At 43.3% G+C, this 26389-nt stretch overlaps 1 protein-coding gene across 6 annotated transcripts in view; it reads right to left on the bottom strand.

The window, feature by feature from the left end:
• Nucleotides 1-164: 164 nt before the first annotated feature.
• Nucleotides 165-26389, bottom strand: part of LOC117226312 (PAR-domain protein 1) — a 137571-nt gene continuing 111346 nt past the window's right edge. For 2 of the 6 annotated variants that reach the window (XM_033480524.2, XM_033480528.2), the window contains exons 2-6: nt 17994-18121; nt 15226-15463; nt 13449-13561; nt 11860-11997; nt 165-10541 (exon numbers count right to left, since the gene is read on the bottom strand). In XM_033480524.2, coding sequence (XP_033336415.1) covers nt 10455-10541; nt 11860-11997; nt 13449-13561; nt 15226-15463; nt 17994-18121 — 704 coding nt within the window. In that variant the 3' untranslated portion in view covers nt 165-10454. The remainder of the gene's footprint in view (nt 10542-11859; nt 11998-13448; nt 13562-15225; nt 15464-17993; nt 18122-26389) is intronic. The other 4 variants (XM_033480526.2, XM_076525433.1, XM_033480525.2 and 1 more) reach the window with 3 other exon arrangements.

The raw sequence follows: 26389 nt of genomic DNA, 5'->3' as shown, positions 1-26389 counted from the left end.
AATAAAAGTTCCCTTTCCGGTTTTACCAATTTAAATGTACCGTTCATTTCTACGCAATTCTCGCGCGGCGAAAGCGAATGAAAGAATAGCAGAAAAAAGGAAAATAGAACTTCGCAAGAAGAACGAGGAGAATGTGCGGCTCAGATCAGACACAACAATAATGATTCAATGAAAACAATAACAAATACATATATTTCTCGAAATTTGATACACTTTGACGTTGGTGGTCGTATTTGTATTTTTTTTGTTTGTTTGTTTGTATTTCATTTTAATTCTCGCGTGTTCTGTTCATTTCGTTTCAAATGGATCGGATGGCGTGTTTATTTGCGGAGACGCGTCTAAACGCTGTTTCTTTTTTTTCCCCCCACCTCTCTGCATTTTATTCGCTTTTACTTCCCCCTCTACGCGTCTTGTTCACCCTCTCCAATCGTTTGTGTGTCATCTTTTTATTCATCTTATATTTGTATCATTTTTCTTGTTTGCTCATCTATTATAGTTTAAATCTCTCGCTTGTATTCGTCGTCGTTAATTCTAATTGGAGCAAAAGCTGTCGGTTACGTCTACCGGTGTTCACTAATTCGCTACGATTTTCCATTACGGCCTCGTCCCTTTTCATCTCTTTTTGTTGTTTTTTCGTTTTTCGTTTTCATTTTAGCGTCTCGTGTTCTGTTTTCGGTAACCTCTCGTGCGTGTTCTCGGGTATTTTTGTGTACGCGCGCGCGCGCGCGCGATCATCGATCGCCGACTCGCCTGCTCGTGCATGCGTGTGTTTATTTATTTATTTATTCATTTATTTATTTATTTATTTATTTATTCATTTACTTATTTACTCGTTCATTTATTCGTTTACTTCTTACTCTTTTTTTCCCGTTCGCTCTCGTCACTGACCATGCTCTATTGCGCTTCCGGTTACATCGCGTTATTAATTATGTTCGTTCATTCTTGACAACTTGGGCGGGAGGCGTAGGGGTAGGTAGGGTGGTGGTGGTGGTGATGGGGAATGGGGGCTGCGGACATCCAAGACCGGCCACTTAGAAAGCTAAGACGTAGTTTTTAATTAATAGCAACTTGTACTAGAAGGTACTTATACAAATATCGATCTCCGAGAAACGTTAACGAGCCGTCTCTCTTCGCTCTGCGATCGGTTCCCCATTTTATTTCCTTCTCGCTCTTTTTCCTCGTCGTTTCTCGCTTTCCCGTAGATCGGACACGACTCTCTCTCAACCACACCGTCATCGACCCGATCGTGAAAAAACGGAAACAACGCCGCGCGTGGCACCGATCAGACCGAAGCCGAACTTCCGTCGCTTCGTTTACATTTTTAGCGTTGATCCCGATTTTCTAAATAGTCCCCGCGAGAAGCGAACGGTTTCTATCGGCCCGATCGTAGGTATTCCACGAGAATTTTCACCCGTCCACGTGGTCGAGGCTTCTTCCGCTTAAACAGAGATCACCGCCTTCGAAATCGATTTTTATGAAATTCGGCGGATCGTTTCGACGCCTTTGTGCAAAATAATATGAACGGAAAATCTGTGCAAAATCAAAATCGTCCACAAGAATTGTGAGAAAAAGAAATGATCTAACAAATACGTTGTTCATTGAATCGTCCTAATCGGATAAAAATAATACGTCGACGCTTTGAAATTCTTGTAATCTTTTTGCCACCGCAAATATTACACTTATCAAATATTATATCTTTCCATAAATCCATGTGTTCGGAATTCCAATCATTTTCTTCGCAGTCCGTTAATAATTTCGAGATCATTTTTCGTTGCCTCTACCACGTCTTTCATTTACTTTCGGTCCTGGATTTTGATAAAAAAGAAAAAAAGGAAAAAAGAGAATCGAATCTCGATTTAGAAACAAATTAGTAGAAATTGCATCGCGAGTCTGAAGGGGTTGAACACGGTCTTCTAAACGTTTCTCATTCTACAAATTTGGCCAATATTCCCAAATACTGGCAAATTCCTTAACAGCAAGAAAACGGCTACCATCGCTTTCCGGGGGACTACGCCAATGACGATCGCTTCGGCCGGCGAAAAAGCAACGCGAGGAAAGTTTGGCGAACCTTTCGATGGTCCGTCAACGGCCACGCGCGTCGGTTCCCATTTTCGTTACAAATGTTTTCCGGCGAACTCCTGCACACGTTCGATATACAAAAGGATGCACTATTTTCTTTCCCCCTTTGCCGCCGGCGTTGTTCCGGTTGCTGTCGCTCGCGCAAGGGAAATTTCGATCCGTCGTCGGAACACGTTCGCTCTGTCGGGGTTCCGAAAATGTCTTTATTTAAAAGGGCGTCGACTGTGTGTGCATCGATTACTTCCGCGAGGCGCCCCGCACGCTTTTCCAGAGAGAAAAGATCGCTTCGGGCGAGAAGTCCGATGCAAATAATTATATCGAGTACAGCGGCTACCCTGTGACGATTATTTTCTCCGCCGTAATTCTCATTGTTCTTCCCTATATAGACTATCAACTTTGTTTTCATTTCACTGCAAACTCACTTTCATCGAGATCCATCGTCATTTTATTGCAATAGTGTTTTCTTTCTTTTTTTTTCGTTTTGTTTTTTTCTTCCTTTCATTCGTTCGTTCGCGTCCCTTCGTAATTTCGCGCGGGTTCTCGTTCGTTTTTTTCTGTTTTCTTCGCGCAGCACGCATCGAATTTCTGAAACGTGAGTTTGCACGAACAATATAACTTTCGCAAAGAGAACTCATTGCATCGACTAAAAATATAAAAGATTATGGTACAGTTCAACAGTATAATAACAGCTGCCCAAGCAAACGGCGGCAGCGATACGCGACGATCGCACACGCTCGTATAGACTAAAAAATTATATTCTTCCAAAAAACGGTACGCGCGTGTACGTGTCTCGCTGTGTTTCTGTGTGTACGGTTAGTACGAGTGCACGTGTGTTCATACGTGCGGTACGTGCCCCATGACAATAATAGTGTTCCCGGTTCGCTCAGGGATGTTCCTACGTGTGTTCCGGTTGAAAAAAAACTGACCCGCCTTTGGCGCGGCTTTATTTAACTAATTATTCCACTAATATATTCAATTTAGTCAACTAGATCGATTCTCGAGTTCGACGTCGCGGTTCGTTGATAACGCGATGCAGTCGATTCTCCACAATTTTCCTTCGGTTTTTGCGCTTGGGAAGAGGATAATGTATAATAATATATGATATATATTAATAATATATATTAATGATATATTAATAATATATATGGTAATAATATATATTAATGATATATTAATAATATATATTAATGATATATTAATAATATATATGGTAATAATATATATTAATGATATATTAATGATATATTAATAATATATATGATAATAATATATAATATAATAATATACGATTATTATATACGATTATTTGAGCCCTGCACCTTGTTTTCGTAATCGTTGACGATAGGCAATTTTTAAGTGAACCGCGAGGCTCGAATAATTGTATCTCCTCTTGCCAAATGCATTTTCGTCGATTTTTTTTTACAAGCTGAAGGAAAATTGGGGAGATTGTACTGTGTAACGCGGAAATAGAGATCGAACGGCGGGGTCGCGAGGCGGCCATGTTGCGGAAGGGAAGTGTCTCCCAAGCCAATTAAAATATTGACCGACAACCGGAAAAGTAATTAATAACCCCTTCAAAGATTACCAATATGTTTCCCCCGAGCATTACGCATCGTCGATGCTTGTTAACCCTCGGACAGCGAAGCCTGCGAACTCTTTAACCGATCGTTACGCCTTTAAAACACCTCCGATAAAATGTTCCGTATTTAACGCGTTCCGTGCCGAGCTGTTTTTACTCGACTTTTCACGTTGGCTACTTGATATTTTACTAAAACTTGATATATTATATGTAATTATTAATTATTGTTTATATATATATATATATATATATATATATATATAATACTATATTTTATATATAATATATATAATACTATATTTTATATATAATATATATTATATTATATTTTGTATATAATATGTACTATATATTATGCTATATTTTATATATAATATATACTATATATTATGCTATATTTTATATATAATATATACTATATATTATACTATATTTTATATATAATGTATATTATATATATTATATTATATTTTATATATATTATATATATATTACATTATATTTTATATATAATATATTATATATATTATATTATATTTTATATATTATATATACATAACAATAATAATAACAACGAAAAAAACTTATTACGACCCATTCTCGTGTTGGAAATTAATTCCTCGGCTCTAAATCCGTTACAAACCATTTTGTTTAGCCTGTTAAATGAACATGTAAACATGTAAACACGTACCATCGGTGATACACGTGGCACGGAACGTGTTAATATTCGCTAACAATTCGCTGAATACAACGATTTGGAACATTCGGGCACCGCGGTCTTAAATTCTAATTCACAAAAGTAGTTCGGCAAATCCGGAAGAAATGTGCCGCCATCCGAGGGTGACGCGCAAGTCGATTTCTTTTCTCGACAAATTTACACGTTCCAAATGATATTTTCGTGGTGTCTGATAACAGAGCCCGCGGAACAACCTATTATTTACAATTCGTTTCGTTTGTACCTGGAAGACTGAATGTTTAAAAGTACGGCGGGAGCTTCGATTCGGCCCGCTCGCGATACAGTTCGTCGGATTGTTCAAACACGTTCAGGCGGTCTGATTAAATAAAATTTAATTTTTTCAACACTGTACAGTAGGAAACCCCCTTGAATCCGTCGTGACATCACTGTTTTGTCAATTCTTACTTCCGCCTTCCGGAACGATCGACGGGCTGCGGACGTTTCACGCGTTTTCGTGGCACTAGATTTTGTTGTTTACAATTTCTGATTGTTATTTGGGAGAAGTTCTCATGATTCTTTCGAATATAGCGCTTTGTTCGACAGATTTATCGACGGATGGATGAATTAATTGTACGGATGATGGGGTTAATTTTGATACGAGGTTACAAAGTTCCGTAGAAATTTTCTGGCAGCCGGTTTAAGTGATTTTATATATATATTTATATAATTATATAATTAATTACGATTAATAATAATTAATTATATAATTAATTTATATATATATATATTTATTTATATTTATTTATATATATATTATTTATAATTAAAAATTATATAATTAAGTCTAATGGATTAGACTTAATTATATAATTTTTAATTATCTAAAGTCTAATGGATTAGACTTAATTATATAATTTTTAACTATCTAAAGTCTAATGGGTCGGCGTCGATTGGAATTTTCACTATAAAAAAAAGAAAGATGGAAGCCGAATTCGCACGAAGGTCCGCAGTCCGCCGATCGAAACGCGTCCGAACGAATTCTCACGGTCGCTCGTATTCGGAACTCGAAATCTCCTGTTGTGTCGCGACGCACGAGATTCGCCCGCGCACACTATCAACTACAAAAAAATTTCACATTATACAACATGCATAAAATCTTGGCAAAAAAAAAGAACATATATGTATACGATAACAACGCGTAAAACAATTGTGTCCGATAACGTCGACATGATTCGATAACACGGATTTAGTGTCCCATTGAAAAAAAGAAAGAGAGAGAGAGAGTGAGAGAGAAAGAGAAGAGAAAATGAGAACGGCGTCTAATTTACAAAAAAACAGGACAAGGCGATAAAGGGATAACATGATCGATCCGATTCATCGTAGGCGAACAACAGTGATCGAAGAATGATCTGATTTTTAGAGACACACGGGGGGGGGGGGGGGACAAATCGCCGGGCTCGACACGAGTACAAAAAATCATTTGGACGAATATTTTTCTAAAAAGAAAGAGGAAAAGAAAAGGACGAAGGAAAAGAGAAAGAGAAAGAGAGAGAGAGAAACGGAGAAACAGGAGAAGAAGAAAAAGGAGAAACAGAAATACGACAGGAAAAGAAAAGAGAATAGAGTAAGATTGAAAGAAATTGTTCGCAGCGAATCTGTCATTGACAAGGCCTCCTACAAAAATTAATTTCTTCGTCTGTATCTACAAATATACATATATATGCATGTGTACCACATACATAGTTATTTAACGTATTCTATATACGATATAATATAGTAATAAGCTCTTCATGGTTTCTTTTTTCTCCGCGGAGTCAATTGGTCAAGCAACCGATCAGACCGATAAAATGATCAACGTCCTTTTTCTCGAAAATAAAAACAAACGAAAAATCGATATTAACAAGCGTACATATTCTGTATATATATATTATGGTGTATATATATACTATGTATATAAAAAAATAAACGAATGAAAATGAGAGAAGAAGGGCTTCTACGTACAACCGGGACAAAAAACGTACTCTCAGTGTCGGTTTCCCATTTTTTACGTCGCAAAAAGTGCTAAAAAACATATATATGTATATGTATTAATTATACTCGATTATTGTCACTGAGCGTTGCAACGAGCAGAATCGCTTATCTAACGCATCAACAGTATGTAAAATATTAGTCGCGCGTAAATTACACAGTGGCTCACAGTGTTTTTTTTTTTTCATTCTCTCTCTGAAGGCTGCCGTTACAACGGGCGGTATCCAACGATATCCGATTTTGCTTGGATCCCGGAATTTCGTTAATTATTACTCCTTGCTCGTTTTATTTTTTTTTTTTATTTTTTAGGGAACCGCGAAACTTCTTCCCGATTCCCCGAACGAACCATTGCAGCAGAGAACGCGAAGATTATGTACAAATTACTCTGATCGGTCCCCGTTGGAATCTCTTTTTCTTTTTCTTTTTTTTAGCAAATCTGTGAGTTACTCTGTAGATTCGTGAAAGGCGGTGTGTGTGTGTGTGTGTGTGTGGCGGGGCTTTGCCCGCCATTTTCATTCGCGGTCGGTTACACTGCGGGTCAATCGCATGGTACACGATCATCGATCGGGGAAAACAATGAACGTGGTCGACGATTTGATTGCAATACAACGTTTGCAGAGCGCGGCATTTCTGCCGCGTCGCAAGGGTCGAGAGAAGGCACCGAAACGAGGAGACTCGGCTTCAGACAAATGAACGCTTTTAATTCGAAAAGGAATTTCGTCGTGGTCGCCAAAAATATTAGGCCGTCGCAAAGGTAGTGCCATTTTTCTTTTCCGTGGGAGAGTGCGCGGAAGCAATGGAGAACCGGGGCCCGTGGCAAATAAATAATAATCACTGGATATAATCTGACGATTAAAAGTCGGGCGTCGTGGTTCGTTCCATGGAACTTTGGAATTCCGGCAAAATCATACTGTAATCAATTCTCGAACAAATTAAACATAAAAATCTCATTCGCTGGAACACGATTGAGCGTTGATGATGACGGTTATCAATGGCGTCCACGGTCTTGGCCGGCAGTGTGCACCGCTGATCCGCGGGACAAGAGGAAGCAGCTACGGACAGAGAGATACGATTCGCTGTTGTCTAAGAGCAGCCCTCTCGGTGCGCAATTTCTGCGATTAGCGATCGTTAGAATCCGCGTCGCCGCGGCGGCGGCGCGGGTGCTTCAAGAGGGGTGGTGGCCGAAGAATGAAAGTATATATAGAACGGAGGGGCGAAAACAGCGTTCCTCTTCCGCGAGCAAAGAAGTTCTCTCTCGCGCGAGTCTTTTTTCCTTTCGCGAAGCTTAAACGCTACGAAACCGTCGGCAGAACCGAGAAAGAGAACGATTCGCGTATCGTCGCGAGACGATACGCACAGGGGGGGAAATTCGATCGGCACGGTTTCTTCAGTAAATATTTACAAGAGACAAATGATTCGTATGTTGGAGTTCGCGTGTCCGTTGCGACGAGCTATCGAAGCGCGACAGATTGGTGGAGAAAGGAAAGAAAAAGAGGAAGAGAGAGAGAGAGAGAGACAGAGAAAAACTAGAAAGAGAGAAAAAGAGAGAGAGAGAGTGAAACGATTGGCTCAAAGAGACCCCGTCGCGACGCTTTCCCCGCACTCGAGCTTTGACTTCGAGCGATTTTCCTCAACGGCGCGAGACGACCGAGCGCCGAAAGTCAACGTAAAAGAGGCGGTAAAATGTAAAATGTACGGAGAAAGAGAGAGAGAGAGAGTGAGAGAAAAAAAGAAAAGAAGCACTTGATCTACCTTACGATAAAAACAACTAGAATCACTTGTGTACCATCACCACGTGGGATACGCTACAGTAATTAACGTTTCTTAGAGAACTAGGACCTAGTCCGTGCGCAGAAAAGCGTCGTTCTCCCAAGTATCCTTCGTTCGTTATTTCACTTTTTCGATTGACCGCCGATATTCGGACGCTCGCCGCCCTCCTCCCCGTCCGCTTCCGGTTCCCCGTGAAATATAATTTCGGCCACGATCGAACGTCGCATCGATCCGAATGCTCGGCGCGCCAGAATTAACACGTCCGCTAACAACGTTTCCGTCATGCTCGAGCATGACTTGTACGCGCGCTTTACAGAGACCCTCGTTAGCCGTGTGAAAGTGTGCTTGTCACGTCGATTAAATTCTTCCTAGTTTACAATTGTACAATCTATCCTGCGCTAGCTTCTCGTCTATATTCGTTTCACAGAGATTTCTCGGCGCCGGAAACGGAGCCCGCGGAGCTTAAACTTTTACGACTAAATTAAAGAGATACCGGTGAACAAGCCACCTCGAATTTCACAGACTATCCGACGAACAAAGGCGAACCGAGTTAGGGAACGTGTCAACCGAAGCCGCTCGCAGGTGTTTAACAACGATTTAACGCATCCGATTCGCTGCAGCGTCGTCGGCACAGCTCGGAGATCTGTTTCGAACACATTTTGGAGATCTTCCTTCGAGCTACCAGAAAGCAGACTTTTCTAGAACGCTATCGAGGACACCCTCGACGAGAAGGCGGTCCCAGAGACCCCCTGCATTAGGTCATGCTAAGATTCTGCGTACAGGGGATCTCAAGAGTTCGAGAGGACCGCCTAGCTTTCTCCCTCTAGGCGATCCAAGAGGTCCTCCACAGAAGATCGCAGTAAACAACCGAGCAAGAACCTCCCGCGGACCGTGAAGAACGCTCTGTACAGGTGATTCGACGAGGACCGACTGTCTTTGAGCCAGCAAGTCCCAAGAGTTTGTACAGAGTCGTCCCGGAGATTCGCGCGGGCGGTCAAAGATTGTTCCACGTAGTCGACCGGGCCCGGCGCAGGAGATCGTCTCTCGACAGGTCCGTCGGGGGGGTGGGGCCTTAAAGAACCCTCTGAACGCGACAGAGAGGACCGGACGAGGACGGCGGAGGGTCGCGAAAGCAACGAGGAAACGTTAGACCAAGAGTCTATCCACGATCAGATGTGAGGCCGCGTTGTACAAGAAAGAAACAGAAGCTCGAGAGCCACACAGCGGCGCGGCCTCCGCCGAACGAGACGATCGTTCGCACGCGCCTGTCCGCGCGCTTACGCTCGCACGGTTCTCGCTTATTACTCTAATCAGCTCCGGCCCGCTCCGGCCTGTGCGTGCACGGTCTCGTGTCTTTCGTGGTTCCGAGTCCACGCTCGACTCCGCAAGATTTCGCGGCGGCGTGAAAAAGATAGAGACACCACTCCGCAGCGTCTCGCGAAGGACCTCCGCGACTTCTCGTGGACTCATCGTGGACATTGGTTTCTCCGGCACGCACGCCGGCGTCTTCTCGCGTCTGCGGCTGCTTGTCCGTACGTGTCTGCGCCTGTGTAAACGTGCGGCGTTCGCGCGCGCGCGAGTCTTCCCGCCGACATTGTTCCATCCCCGCGCATGGTTTACACGGGCGCACACGCGTCCGCGCGGTTGCAGCTGCACAGGGGCTTCTGTGCACGCGTGCTACAGACTCACACTTACAGACAGGACATACACACGGCCGCGTATGTATGCGTGTATACATATATATAATCTAACTATACATATAACTATATACACTTTTTTTGTTTTTCTTCGGGGGACGTGGAGAACGGAGGTTCGGGATGGCGGGAGAAAGAGAATGAGAGAGAGAGAGAGGGAGAGCGGGGGAGAGAGAGACGATGGATGTATTATTCTTTCCGTTCTACTCTCCTCTCTGCTCGGAAGGATCACGGGGGCTGGGGGGACTCGAATGTGGGACCGTCTGCTGCGTGTACGTGTGGCATGTTTCTCGTTTTTTCTTTTTTTTCCTTTCGGTTGCGTGTCATTCTCGTGTGTGTGTGTGTGTCTATGTGAGAGAGATAGAGAGAATCGATGATTAGCAGAACTTCTCGAAGGATATCCTCGGGATCCTCTAGGAAAGTGGGCTGTCGTCCTGTTCAATTGTCGAGGATGGTCTCGTGATTCGGCGCGCTCCTTCCTTCCCTTGTTTAGTTTGCTTCCGGACTGGCGATACCTAAGTGCTGCGACTATAAGTGTGGGAGGTGGAGCCGGCGCAACAAACGCTCGCGTCCTGCCGCCTCGCGACGCCAGGACCAGGAGCCGTTGTCTCGCTTGCCCGCCAAGCTGTTAGACCTCCGTGTACTTGCTCAGCTCGTCGCGCAGGAGCATATTCTCGTTCTTTAACCGGTCCAGTTCCTGTCGCAGGCCCATGTTCTGGAACCGAGGAAATGATACAGTCAGGCGGGACACTTTGGACCGCGGGCCACGAAGAGCTTCCGGAAAGGAACGTTTCACCCCCGACATCAACCCCGTTGCGCCTCGGCGATCTTTGTTAACGTCGAGAAGGGCCTTGGCGCGTTCGACTACAAGTCTCAATATCGTGATAAACGTATTTATTATTATCTCATATTCAAGATCTTAGGTTTCTAGAAGATGTTCTCTCTGGCTGTGACCTTGACGAGCTTGGACAATTATAGTCACCGAATTCCTAATGGAAGGGACGATACCAGCAGGTGTCAAAAGGGTTGTAAAATACGAAAGGGACCTCGATGTCTCTAAAAAGGTAACGTTCACCTTTGTTCTTTTTAAGACAGCTTTCATGTGTCTTTGAGGAGAATAAAAATGTTTCAGGTGCAAACGTTGCGTGAATCTTTCTGTACGTCGATTCTGGCTGAAACTTTTATGGCGAACCGAAAGAACCTTGTAACTGTTAATAGTCGGGTACTATTATAACTGTTATTTTTTTCTTTTTAGTAATAAATACGTTGCATTTCTTTTAGGTATTCGAGTTATCGACGTCTTTGTAATACTTATCACACAGAACCAAAAGATGACAGTTATAGAACTGGTATTATAAGTGAATTCTTGTATTTATGTTATAGAAGTATTATACAGTATTATTAAATAATTATGAAGTATTATAGTACTTATATATTATATAGTATATATAGTATTATATATAATACTTATAGTATACATATATTATAATACTTATAGTACTATAGTGTTATAGTAATTATGTAATATAAATATTAGATAAGTATCATAAAGTAATTTCGGTTTTTTCGCAAGCTATCTGTTTGGAAAACCGAAATTACCCTTGCAACAATTCAATATAATTATGATTTAATATTTTGTTCCTGTTTTCATTAACATTCTTTTGTTCACAGATCCAACTACTTCGCCATCCGAGTACCAGGGCTGAGATTGAGTTTCTAAACAATTTCTTAAAAACATTTCTGTATTTATAAAATATATATATATATATATATATATTATAAATACAGAAATGTTTATATATATATATATATATATATATATAATTTATTTATAACAGTTATTTAGCCTCCTCGGTTCTCCATAACAGTTTCGAGAACCGACACCGACATCACGACTGTCTACAACCCCCGTTTCGGTGTCTCCAGTGATTATCGCGGGAGGATCTCGCGGGAGGATCGGGGATTGAAGAAAGTAATCGAGGAATCGAGGAAAGGTTGCCGTCCGTTAATCTAAAAGGCGTGGGAAGATTTACTTCTTTCTCGAGGAAGCCGGCCCTGAGAGCGATCTGGTTCTCCTTCATGCGGCGCGCGTCCCGTGATCGTTTCGCCGCCATGTTGTTCTTCCTACGACGCGCCCAGTATTTGTCATCCTTCAGGTCATCCGGAACGAACTGTTGGTCACAAACGGCGGATCATAGAGAACAGAAGAAAATTAGATTAGAAATTGGCTCGGCTATAAATAGGCTCGCCGCGAGTCCTCCCTGTCCTCCGCTACCCTCGTCCCGGTTTTCGCGTGACCCGAGAGAAAGGTCGAGGTTCTCCAGGTCGATTTGAAACAATTACACAGCTATAGTAGATTAAATCGTCAACGCCTTGCCGTACCTTTCGATCTTTGTCCAAAATTTCGAATGCCCGAAGCACGAACGTTGCTCCGTCTTTTTCAGTCCGAATAAAATTCTGCTCTCGCGGCATCGGAGGTCAAGCATTCGAGCGAGTTTTAGACACTCGACGAACACAAATTCGACGTTCTTTTTTCTACGAAATCGTTACGATAGAGAAAATTGCGATCGACTGCTCAGACGACGACGACGACGATGGTACGGCAAAGGGTTAAAAGAAGATGTTCGAAATCTGGGAATTCCAAAATGAATTTCGCGGCTTCTCTGTATTTTCGAGGCTCTGTATTTTCGAGGCTGGTGTCTCTGCACTTTCCTGGCTCCATTGCTGAATGCGCACGCCGTTCTTTCGAAATGCGCCGCATCATTTTGTGCGGAACATTTTTGATAAAGTGATTCGATCTACGTGCCCATTCAGCCATGGGAGCCATTAGTCACTTAAGGTCCAGATAGAAGTCTCTAACTGCGGATCCGAGAACTTAGATGCGGCTGAAGTGTTACGCGGGTCATTCCGTTTCTAAGAATATAGATTTACGGCAGATTAGGACAATTGCGGTTTACGAGTTCGAGGATGTTGCGCTCGATGCAACTGAAACTGCGAGGAGCTGGATAAAACCCCATTGATCGGAGAACGGGGGGCAAAGAAAGAACGCGGTCCACGCGACGAACGTTTTCGTTCCCTTCGACGCAATTCTATATTCTTATATTCTTATCACTATGCACTCGTTACACGAGCATACTTTTCTCCCGAGCAACGACGTTCTCGAATTAATTCGAGATCCTTGTATCCTCGTGTTCGCGAGAGCAACTGCGCAGAGTGCCTCGGGAGTTCGTCGAACAACTTTTCCAGCAAGCTTGGCGCAACGTTCCGTACCAAAGAGACAATTTGTTCGCACGGGTGGAAAGTTTATTCGCCGATAATTGAGTCTGTTTGTTTAATGCTCGAACGGCGGACCTTTTTCGACTAAGTTACAACCGAGCGTTCTCGGGGATGATCGTTCGTGATTTTGCGATCGTTGGAGATCAGTTTTGAATTCGTAAAAATTATGAATTAATTGTCCGAACAATGGACAGTGGTGGAACGACGATATTTAGAATCCGTCGCGCCGTCCAAGCGCTGAGGGAACGTCGGGAACAGTGGTCGACGAAGCTCGCGGGCACGGTGCGCAACGCGGCAAGTATTATCTTGCGTAATAATATCAATGAATAAATAGTAGGCAACACACCGAACTCACCTGCTTCCGTGATTTCTTGATCATCGGCTGCGGTTTCAGTTCCTCGTCGGAGAAGGCCCGGGTGCGTGGATCGAAGTCTCGCCCCGATGAGGCCATCGAGAGCGCTACAAGAGACAAGCCATATTGTATTCGTGACGAGTCCCCGGAATCTGTCGCGCGGAGAGGGATCTGATCAATCGATGATTCTCTAATGATGTTCGATCGTAGAGGGTCTAGCCTCTGCAGACGCGCGAGAAACAAAGTAGATACCGAAGTGACAGAGAGAATGTAAAGACAGCGGGCGTGGAACAAAATATAATTGAACGACATCGATTCTCGGGGCTAAACCGATCTGATGATCAGATGAATAGATCTATCGGAGAGCAAACGATCTGTCGGATGGAAACAGGGACTCGAGATACCGGTATTACACCATGTATTTAGTTATTGATCATCTATTTTCAAGGTATTTTCAACGTACGATTTTTCATGGAGAATATTCTTCGAAACGGAATCGACAGTTTGCATCCGCGTTTTCTTCATTTTCCGATACGATCTCGTAACATTTCGCAGTTCCAAATAAGCCTGTTATAAAGTGCGATCTTTCAGCTGTTATTCGAGCTCTCAAGGGTTTACAAATTCTTACGGGATCGTATTCGAAAATTGAACGGAAGCTGTTTCTTGAAATAGGGTCGCTTTTTCTTTCGTTCTCGATGAAGATTTCTTAATTTTGTCGACACGATTTCGCAATTTTATATAATTATAAATAATACTATCATAAAGTGCGATCTTTTAGCTTTTATTCGAGTTCCAAAACGGTTGAAAATATCCGCGGGAGGGCACTCTAAAATTGAAATGGAGTTACCATCCCTTAAAAATCGTGTCGTTCTGCTCGCGATACTTGTCGGCGTTTTCTTAATTTTTCAACGCGATTTCGTAATTTTCTACGATTATGAATCATTCCATCAGTAAGCGCGATCTTTTAGCTTTTCTTTGAGACCACGAGCGTTAAAAAATTTTTCCGAGAACCCGTTCTAGAATCAATCCGAAGCTACTACCCCTCATAATAGAGTCACTTCCCCTTCGGTTCTCTATGGAGATTTCTTAATTTCTTCGACATAATTTCCTAATTATTTACAATTATAAATAATCTTATAATAAAGTGCGATCTTTTAGCTTTCATTTGAGTTCAAAAACATTCGAAAATACCCACGGCAGTGCACTCTAAAATTGAAACGAAGTTACCCCTTAAAAATCGAGTCACTCTGCTCGCGATACTTATCGGAGTTTTCTTCATTTTTCAACGCGATTTCGTAATTCTCCACGATTATGAACTATTCCATCAGAAAGTGCGATCTTCAATTCAAGCCCACGAACATTAAAAAAATTTGTCCGAGAACCCACTCCAAAATCGATCCGAAGCTACCCTCTAAAATAGCGTGACTTTTCTCGCATTTCTCAATTACATTATCCCAAAACATCGTATGCGATTACCCGAATTTTTCAGTATGATAAACCGCGATTCCCTTCAATTCCAAGAACCATTAAAACCACGACGACCCTAAAACATAACAAAATTCCAATTACAGAGACAAATCCCCTCCACGAGAATAATAGCGACAGATTCGTTTCGCATTCGCTTCGAACGAAGGCGATTCGCTGGTGCAATACCGGTATCGAGACGACTTGCTGGCGCAAGGTCCCAAAAGTCCAGCCGATGCCAAGGCGACATCCGGCTGGGGAAGCACCTGCTCGGAAGTAAAGAAGAACCGGAAGCAAGACTACTCACTGGAGTCCGCGGGCGAGGGAGGGTTCATGGTGTCGGGTGAGCAACATTCGCTCGGCGAGGGTGATCTCTCGCGCTTGGTCACGGGCTCCAGGTGGACCCCGGCCGGTCCCTGGTGTCCAGGTGCTTCGGTGTTGTTGATCTTGTGCAGGGGCCCGGTCTGCGTCGTGCCCTGCCCGCCGCCGGCCACGCCGTCCGCAGGAATGCCATTCTCGGAGAGGAACTCGTCGAGATCCACATACTGCAATACGGTATCGTCACTTGATGACTCTCTAACACGGCCCGATCTAGCGAAACATCGCGATCCTCTCCGATCTCGCTGCAGAGAGCGTCGGAGACTGGCTCGAGGTTGCTCAACGCGCGACTCGGGGGATTATTGCACCGTGCCGGTCGATCGGGGACACCCGTGTACCTTGTCTGACACGATCTGATACCGAAGAGCCTAACCTCGACAAACCCTAGAAAGGATACCGTGCTCTCTACGGCGCTTGGAACACCGAGGATCTTCGTACAGAGTCGCGATACAGTGAATTCTCTTTAATTCGCGCTCAAATTGTGCACAAAAATGGACGATCTGGGAAGAAGAGATGGCATTATTCGAGCCTCGCGGCTCGTTTTTGTAGTTATCGATTGTCAACAATCGTTTATAATAAATATAATTGTCCCAAAATTATGATACTTCCGGGAAATGATTCCTCAGGTCATTTGAAGGGACTTTCTCCTTTGCGAAAATGCAATCCGCCGCTTCGTTTACGAGTTATTAATGAAAAACACTGACCGCGTACGGCTGACGCCCCGCCCTCGCGACCACTGCTGCTGCGACAGGTGGCTCGCGCGGCGCGGCATTCGCCGCAAGGGCGGAGCGCCGGCCGCACTCGCGCTCCGATTGGTCGGCGTTTTTCGTTGATAACTCGTAAACGAAGCGGCGGATTGCGTTTTCGCTAAGGAAAAAGTTGCTTCAAATGACCTCAGAAATCCCTCATTTCCCGGAAGTGCCATAATTTTAGGAATTTTATATGTAATCGAATAATCGTATCTCCGCTTCCCAAATTGTCCCGTGAGGCGACTCTGGGGCACCGCGAAAAATTGTTTCATCGCGTTCCAAAATAATTTACAAATCTCCAAAATTGTTTATATTTTTAAAAAAGCTATTAAAAGTGTTGCATATGCCACAAGAATCGATTTCATCTGCATAAAAATGCAACTATTTTGGATTTAGAGCTAAAACGTCTCCGAGCGCAAGGAGTCGAAAGCAGAGTCCAAACGAGCTTAGGTCCCGCCACTTTCATAAAACGGTTTTTAAGGGTTTTCGTCAGCTAGAGCAGCTTCCTCCTTGACCTTTCCAGGGTTAATTGTCGAGAGTAGCACTTAATGGGCTTGAGATTGAGTGAAACACGTTAGGACAGATGTTCGAGGCTGTTCTGCTGCAGCACTGCGCGCTTCTATCGGCGATCACGATGCTGTAGGAGACACTCGCGGCGGTCGTTTCTGACCCAACCTTCGCATTAGCTCCGTGAACACCGACAGAAGTGCACAGCTCCGCTCGAGGATACCATTGTAAAGGAGAACGACATAAACGGCGGTGTTATTAATGTGCGTCGAACAACGAACTCGGGGAAATCATCGAATGTGCTGCGCATGAACGATCGAATCATGTTGCGAAATGCTATGATCGGTGGACGCAGGGTCCTCGACGATTGCTAGGACCTTATTGTTCCCGATTTTCATAGTCTCTCGCGACTTCGCTACAGCATCGACGCAATTTCGACCGGACAGAGCCCTAACCGGTTATCGGCGTAACAGAAACGACTATCGCATCGATATCGCTACTATCGACTTTTGCTTGCGATCGTTTCCTAAAACTTCTCGCTCGGTACCTTTCGCTAACCTTGAGCTCCTGTCGGGGCGATCATCGAATCCAACGGTACTTTCTTTCAACGAAAAGTTGATAACGAACGATGATAGCAACTGCAAGGAAACGAACAGAGAACGGAAAATGAAAACGGTTAGGAAAGAGCGCGTGCGAGATGAGCGGAACAGATTAATTGTCGTTCATAATCGGAAACAGAGAGAGAGAAAAAGGGAGGGAGAGAGAGAGAGAGAGAGAATGTGAGGAAGAGAGAAAGAGAGGGAGCGATAGAAAGAGAGGCAACGAAAATCGGGACGGAAGAGATCCTAAAGCTTGTACGAGAGAGAAAAAGAGAAAGAGAGAAAGAGAGAGAAGGAGAGAGAAAGAGAGAGAAGGAGAGAGAAAGAGAGAGAGAAAGAGAGAAAGAGAGAGAGAAAAAGAGGAGAGAAAAAGAGAGAAAGAGAGGGAAAGAAGAAGAGAGAAAGAGAGAGGCAACGAAAATCGGGACGGAAGAGATTCTAAAGTTTCTATCAGAGAGAAAGAGTGAGAAGGAGAGAGAGAGGGAGAGAGAGAAAGAGAGAGCTAAAAAGAGAGAAATAGGGAGAAAGAAAAAGAGAAAAAAGAAGGGAGAGAGAAAGAAAGAAGGAGGGAGAGAGAGAAAGATAGGCAACGAAAATCGGGGCGGAATAGATCCTAAAGCTTCTACGAGAGAGAAAGAGAGAGGAGAGAGAAAGAAAGAGAGAAGGAGAGAAAGAAGGAGAGAGAGAGAAAGAGAGGCAACGAAAATCGGAACGGAACACATCCTAAAGCTTCTACGAGAGAGAACGACGTTCGATCCACGCGGTTGTTTCTTTCTTGTTTTTGGGATTCAGGTTCAGCCGGGTTTGCGGCGGGCTTACCGTGTTCGCGTTTTTGTACATACATGGTTCAATACCTTCAGGTCGGCATCATAGGGCAGAGTTTTGTCCCAGAGGTTCGGGCCGAGGAAGGCGGCCTGCGCTTCCACGTTGCCCCATAGCTCTCCGTCTGCGTCCTTTTTCTCTTCTTTCCCTGAAAACACAAAATTCCGCAACGTTAGACGCTTTGAGCCCAATTAGATCGTAGAATGCGTTGCCACGTGTGTCAGCTATGGCATGCGATCGATAAGAAAGATAGTTTTATACATTGAAGATTGTTTATTCGTTCTGACAAAGGCGAAGCGATGTTGGAAACTGTTCGCGCCCAGCCTTTATCAAATAAACACGTCGAAAACTTCGACTCTGAACAATAAATTTGTCGGTTTATTTACCTACAGGGTCGACGCACGTGCGAACAGTTCGCTGCTAATTGCGGTCGATTTTCATCAGAAATTGTTCAACTTGTAACATGATTTTCGGAATATCGTTACATACTTTAATTCAATCTTTTTTATAAAATAGAGGTTTATAATGTTTTTGCTGCAGTTACAATATTTTTGTATTATAGTTTTATAATATTTTTTGTATTATAGTTTTATAATATTTGTTGTATTATAGTTTTATAATATTTCTTGTATTACAGTTTTATAATACTCAATTATTAATAGATCGCGGATTTCATCCATTTACGAGAGAAATGAGAAGATCGAATACAAGACAGTAGAAGCATTGAATTTATTTAAAGACACTATTGCATTATTTGTGACTCGATAACATGATCAAAGGAAGAATTGAACGCCTAAGCAGCTTCTGCATCTTGCAATTAATCCGAACAATTTTTATTTCGCATAACTATCCGCAATCTAATTATTAATTATCAGAGTGATGACTTTTATCACTCTGGAAGAAGAAGCGAATAACATTCATATTTGGCAGATCACTTATGAAATCTTTACCAGCCTGGCTCATTTTTATCGCGCAAAGGGGTTAATTACCAAGCAGGAACGACGGATGCAGAAAACTTCGCTGCGATCGCTGAAGACCCTCAAGCTATCATCGACCAGTAAAATCGCGAAGGAATTAAATCTGGATCTCCGAGGACCTTCAACCGAGTATGGACCTTTTCTTATCGAAAATACAGATTCTGCCTGAGAGCGACCGACGACGAAACGCGAGGGAAATAATGCACCGGCGAAATGTTAGCACACACGTTCTTATTCAGCTTTAGAATACGCGATGACACGCTCCCCCGTCCTCTCCGCGACGCTTTGCATCTTTTCTGCCCCTAGCGTTTGCGAACCGCAGAAAACAGAGAGAGAAAGGGAGGCAGATAGAGATAGTGATCTCGTGAGAGAGAGGCGGGAGGCAGAGAGAAAGAGAGAGTGAGCAAGAGGGACAGAGAGCGAGAGAGAGAGAGCAAGAGGGAGAGAGAGCGCGAGAGAGAGAGAGTGAGAGCGAGAGCGCGAGAGTGAAAGAGCACGAGGGTGAGAGAGCGCGAGAGTGAGAGCGCGAGAGTGAAAGAGCACGAGGGTGAGAGAGCGCGAGAGTGAGAGAGCGAGAGAAAGAGAGCGCGAGAGTGAGAGAGCGCGAGGGTCAGAGAGCGCAAGAGTCAGAAAGCGCGAGAGTCAGAAAGCGAGAGAAAGAGAGCGAGAGAAAGAGAGCGAGAGATAGAGAGCGAGAGAAAGAGAGCGCGAGAGTGAGAGAGCGCGAGGGTCAGAGAGCGCGAGAAAGAGAGCGAGAGAAAGAGAGCGCGAGAGCGTGCGAGAGAAAGATAGCGCACGAGAGAGAAAGAGAGCGCGAGAGAGAGCGAGAGAGCATGGCCATCAGAAATTGCTTCGTGGAAGAAACGAAAAAGAAAAGAGCGCCGGGTTCGTGGCTGGCCTTGGAGATGTTCCTCCAAAAATAGTGAGGCCTAACCACCGCCAACGCCATCGTCCTCGAATCTCTCTCTATCCTCTCTTTCTTTCGCGTTCCTTCCGCGTTTTTTATCCTCCGGCCCCATCGAAAACCGCGTTAATTGTTTGCGATGGCCGGCTACACCATTCTGCCGATCTCTATGGTTATCCTTGGCGGAGTCGCACCGCTTCGAACGCCGAACGCCGAGTGTTCTCGGTGATCGATAGGTTCGATGATGGATCTACGACCGTGGTCCTTGTTCTGGTTTCGAACTGGACTTGTAAGATTCGTCCTAAGACTTTTTCGCCGTCGAGAGAGAGACCAATGCCAGATACAACTCGAACGATTTTGCGTGCGAAACAAAAATCGTGCGCTTCGATTGCAACGAACAGAAGCGAAATGGAAAATTCTTTCTTTCTTGAGTCATTTAAATCGACGAAAAACAATGCATCGATCTACTTAAACTCTTTAACCCTTCCATGGGCACGATATGAATTTTCAAGATGGCAGCACATTTCAATGGTGGGAATATTTGAGCCTGGTGTCCATATGAGCCGTTTATTTTGAAAGTGGCGTGAGTCACTTTTTTTTTTTTTAATGAAAAGATACCGTTCAATTGTAATTAGTGTTACCATTAACTCGACTTTTTTGAAAAAGTGACTTATGCCACTTTCAAAATAAACGGCTCATATGCGCACTAAAAGTGGGCGGAAAGCTTAGTTCTTAGTGCCTATGAAAGGGTTAAATAATTCTACGATTTTCAATTGTTGCTACTCGGCGATGAATGCGAAAAATCCGCGGTCAACAATAAATCTACCGAGCGTTAAAATTGGCGAACGCGCGTTGCTCTGTATAAGAACGATAATTGCAATTTATTTAGACTTTCTACAATTTTTATTACAACGACTACATCTCGATTATGAAATTTATCGAATCGTTTCCTATAAATAGTCCGTGTAACTTCAGCAATTTACAAATACAAAATGCGAAACAGGTAATTTTCACCGGCTTGGCAGGTTTAGCGTTAATACGACAGCTGATCGCGAAATTGCCTGGGGGGCTGGCTGCGGCTGAACTAGACTTATATCGCAAAAAAATAATCATTTTCCTCTCGCTTGTACTATCATTACTTTTGCTTCTTGCGCGTTTCACGCGTTCCACCACGAGCACGCGATATATCATAAACCCAAACGATTTTATAATTCCAGCGAGCGCCGCGCCCGCGGGAGCGAACAGTCGCGAGCGAAACAAACGTTCTTAATACTCGCGAAATGATAGAAAATCCGTGAAAATTCCGCGGACACCTGTCGGTCTCGTCCGGGTTCGTTAAAGCAGGTCCACTGATCACGGGCAGACTCGGCGATCCGCGAGCAAACGGAGCTGAAACGCGGACGGTTTTTTTTTCGCGCGATCGAGCACCGCGACGGAGGATCGAGAGGATCGCGGTGGCAACGTGTCCACGGGAAATCGGCCGGCGATCTCGATGAAAAGTGACGGGGGGACGGACGTTTTAAAAGCCTAATAACCATACGGAATACACATACGCCGCCGGGTTTCTCCGTGCACGCTAGCTAAACAACTAAACAACGACAGCTCGCAATTTGGTTCAAGGCTACCGGTCGTCGCCAGCTCTGCGGAACTAATCTCGCGTTGCGTGGCCGCACCGTCGCCAGCTGGAACACGGGGAGGAGGCGGCGGGAAACGGCGACGAGGAAGGGAGCGACGGAGACGAGCGACGGAGGAGCCGATCGCGAGCGCGAAACGCGAGAAGAAACCAGCCGGGAAAACTGGACGACGATGGACGCTGACGGAAGAGACGACGGACAACGATGTGCAACGATGTGCAACGATGTAGAACGATGTAGAAGGATGTGGAAGGACGTAGAACGATGTAGAAGAACGTAGAAGGATGTAGAACGATGTAGAAAATTGTTGGAAACGATGAAGGACGATGGACAATCATGGACAACGTCGAACAACGACGAACAGCTATATACAATGCTGAACAACGATGAACAACACTGAACAACAATGTAGGAGGATGTGTAACGATGTAGAAAAATGTTCAACGATTTAGAAGGGTATACAACGATGTAGAGGGATGTACAACGTTGTAGAAGGGTGTATAACGTTGTAGAAGGGTGTACAAGGATGTTGAAGAGAGTTTAACGATGTAGAAGGGTGTACAAGGATGTTGAAGAGAGTTGAACGATGTAGAAGGGTGTACAAGGATGTTGAAGAGAGTTTAACGATGTAGAAGGGTGTACAAGGATGTTGAAGAGAGTTTAACGATGTAGAAGGGTGTACAAGAATATAGGTGGATGTACAAGGATGTAGAAGGGTATACAACGATGTAGAAGGATGTACAACGTTGTAGAAGGATGAACAACGATGTAGAAGGGTGTACAAGGATGCAGAAGGCTGTACAACGATGTATAAGATGTGCAATTATGTGCAAGGATGTACAACGCTGGACGACCATGTTCAACGATGTACAACGATATACAACGATATACAACGATATACAACAATGAGCAACGATGTACGATTGTGTGCAATTATTACTATGTACAATTATATAGAACGATGTATAATAATGTACCTACAACGATATATAATTATGTGCAATTATCTACAACTATGTACAATTATGTAGAACGATGTATAATAATGTGCCTACAACGATGTACAACGATATAAAACGCTATACAACGATACACAACACTATACAACGATCTACAACATTATACAACGATATACAATAATGTACAATTATGTACAACGATGTATAATTATGTACAACGATGTACAACAATGCACAATGATGTACAACGATGTATAATTATCTACGACAGTGTATAATAATGCCCGACGATGTAAAATAACGTACAACGATGTATATTAATGTACAACCCCGGACAACGATGTTCAACAATGACCAACGCCGTACAAGTTTGAAAAGAGGATACAGTTCGATCGCAACGGGAAAGGCGCGAAATCGGAGGAAAGAAGAAGACAGATATATCCGAAAGATTGAAAGCGTTCGGTTATCACGAAATCAGGAAGCAATTCGACGTATTGATGGTAGGAAACGGTTTTCCATCGAGAAGTCAGTATGCCTTCAAGATAGATAGGAAGTGTTTGATTATCGCGAGGAGAGGAAACGTTCGGCAATCATGGAAACACGTGGTATATAGAAGATTTTGATGAATACGGATGCTACTTTCTTCACGACTTCCCGATTAATCCGGGGCGAAACAAGAAATCGGTTGCGCAGACCTTTCGAACGGCAAAAATCTGAAAGTTTCAAGATGCGGTGTTATTGATCGTCCGAGCGCCTTTAGAAATTACGATCGTATTCAGAGAATTAACGAGACGAATATTGAGCGGTTCACGCTGACAAATGACTCTGGACTGCGGATTTAATGCGTTTCGTGGCAAAAATCAGCGTAGATGGAGGAGAAAACGATGGAAACATCGACGTGGCGTCAAAGTGACCGATGAAAGTGATCAATTAAGGCGAGCAATTAAATTGATCGATTACAGCGATCAATTAAAGCGAGCAATTAAAACGACGAATGAAAGTGTACAAATCAAAGCGATCCGAAACATTCGATCGCAAACGAGTTATCGACTTGGAGGCACTTTTATTATTATGCGTTTAAGTTCTGCTTCTTGCGATCGACGCATTTTCTGCAATTTTTATCCCGCAGAAAATAAACCGCAGTCTAATAATGACGACAATCGTCGCTGATAATTCGAGTACTTACGACCAGGTGGTACCATATCCGCCGGAAGTCGTTCCAAGAGACAACGATCCCCATGATTTCGAGATCAAAGCGAGCGAGCGAACGAACGAGCGAACCATGCGAAAAGGCTGCGAATAGCGCGCGAATAGTATGCGAAAAGTATGCGGAAAAGTGGCGCCGATCTCTGGATCGGTCTGACCGAGTTCCTATCTCGGTGGGACCGCGTAACGAAACCGGAAGCGCCGTAAAGGGCGCGAGTTGTTGGTTCTGAATCGGGCTGGAGACGATTTCCGTTAACGGTAGAACCAGTTCTCCGGTCTGCTCCTTCGTTACACCGAGACCGTGCCACTAATTACTACCTTCCCCTACTCCCTCCTCTCTCTCTCTCTCTCTCTCTCTCTCTCTCTCGAAGCGGCTCCTCTCCTCTCCCGTCATCCCGATCCACCGTCCGAGATACTCCTTTACGTAATCGGCAACACGCGAGCGTTTTACCTGATGCTTCAAGTACAGAGTGAGTCACGGATGTCCCGTCGAGTGACGGAAAAATCGAGACGAATTGCTTCTCCGTTGTTTCGCCGAGGAAAACAGGAAAAACGATGTTCCGTGTCCTTTGATCAATCTTCAAACTGATGACGACTTCATTTGTCATCCGACTTAGCTTTCTGGCGTCAAATTGGAATTTTTCTTGGCGATTAGAGAGTCTCATATTATTTGTTTTTAATGAAAATCGAGTGCCATTCTTTATGAAAATAGAATGCTATTTTTTATACAAATTTTAACACGTCGTTTCAATTCGGTAGCTGAATTTAGAAGAGAGAGTCGAGGGCCATTTTTGTAAAGAACTTTGAGACGTCGAGTGCCTTTTTGTTGAGAATATTGACTTTTGCTCAGAATTTAGCAAAGAAGAGTACCATTTCTGTTGAAAATTTTAGGGAGTCGTCTGAATTAAAAAATTTAACGTTTCCTGCCAATTTAGGGAGCCGAGGGCGAGTACCATTATTGCTGAGAATTTAGCAAAGTCGTCTAAATTTATTAGTTCAACTTTTCTTGCCAATTTACAGAGTTGCCAGTTTTATTGATCATTTTGTGATTTCGTGTAAATTTAGAAATTTATTTCTCTAGCGGAAAAAGAGGACAGATGTCTAAAATTAACAATTTAATTTTTTTAGCCAATTTACAGAGTCGCAGTCGAGTACCATTTTTGCTAAGAATTTCGCAACGACCTCTAAAATTAACAATTTAATTTTTTTAGCCAATTAACAGAGTCGCAGTCGAGTACCATTTCTACTGAGAATTTGGCGAAGTCATCCGAAATAAGATGAAATCTATAAATTAGCAAAGCTCGATCGAAAAGGCAACCGCCGCCAATAATTTCGACAATAAATAATACTTCGTTTCTCATAGTTTTTGCCAAAGGCGCCCCGAAACCGTTCTCCCGAAGAAATTCCCTTTAAATCGACGCGATTACCGTTTCCAGTTCCGCTCCAAGCAGCCCGGTGAAATTTGAATTCGTTTAATCCCCGCCGCGGAATAAAATTACCATTAGATTCTCACGCAGTTGCGTTCCTCGTGGAAACGCGCCTTACCTTCGGCTTGATCCGCGATAAACCGGTGAAAGGGATTTGAAAATGCGTTTTGTTAATGAACCACCGCCGGTGATTTCCGTTCTTTCAGCCGGGTTTATCTTCGTTACATATCAATTATCCGCCACGGTGGTTGCTTGCTGTAACTCTAATCCGACGAGCAACGTTACACTTTCGTAATCTTCGCTCGGGCTGGCCAGTTATTAGCGCAGTTACCTTACGGATCATCGAAATGTTCGAGTGACCTTATCGTCGGAAATATATTTCCGGGATGCAAGTGCAGTATCCGATAACTAGCAAGTTTTATTATAACATAATATTTTATAAAATTAAATCTCAACGCAAAGAAAGACGAATTTTCTGATAAGAATGAGAAAGTGTTGATAAGAATATGATTTTATTCCATCATTTTTTATTTAATATTTTGCCATTGTACGCTTGGACAAATTACAGTAAATTCTTCCTAATCGACGCTCAGGTTGTGCACAAAAATGGACAATTTGGAAAGAGGATCCAATCTGGTTACAAAATAATGTACGTTAAACCAATCTTTAACGATTTTGAGCAACGCAAATTAGTAGAGAATATTGTGCAGCAAAAAGTACGCTATTCGACAACTAAAAAGTCCTATTACGACACAATATTTTATAAAATTAAATATATCGCAAAGAAAAACAAATTGTCCAACGAGAACGACCAAGTGTTGATGAGAATACTTTAGAATATTTAGAATATTTTATTCCATCATTTTATTGAAAATATTTTACCATTGTCCGCTTGGAACAATAGAAATTACAGTAAATTCTCCCCAATTGACGCTCAGATTGTACACAAAGCTGGACACTTTGGGAAGAGGAGATACGTTTATTCGAGCTAAAACGAGCTGCAAGACAATCCGAGCGTCGATTAGAGAGAATTTACTGTCCGTCTTTTCTCTTTAGTATACCGACCGCTCGGAATTTCCGTCGAATAAATAAATTCTCAGATTAACACGAGGCAGATAATATCGTCAGATCGGAAATAAATCGTTATTCGAGCACCGTTTATCGCGCGCGATTCGCGCAGAACATTTTTAATTCGTACAAGGATCCGGACTGTCGTAAACGGCAACGCTAACGCGCGCATTTCACGAAATGCGAAACTATAAAATATGTAATAGACGAATTCACCGGGTCGAATAGACTTTATATTATC

Source organism: Megalopta genalis, chromosome 11, assembly GCF_051020955.1.
Source record: "Megalopta genalis isolate 19385.01 chromosome 11, iyMegGena1_principal, whole genome shotgun sequence".
Classification (NCBI taxonomy): domain Eukaryota; kingdom Metazoa; phylum Arthropoda; class Insecta; order Hymenoptera; family Halictidae; genus Megalopta; species Megalopta genalis.
The sequence above is the reverse complement of the archived record's forward strand: the minus strand, read 5'-3'. Positions and strand labels throughout refer to the sequence as shown.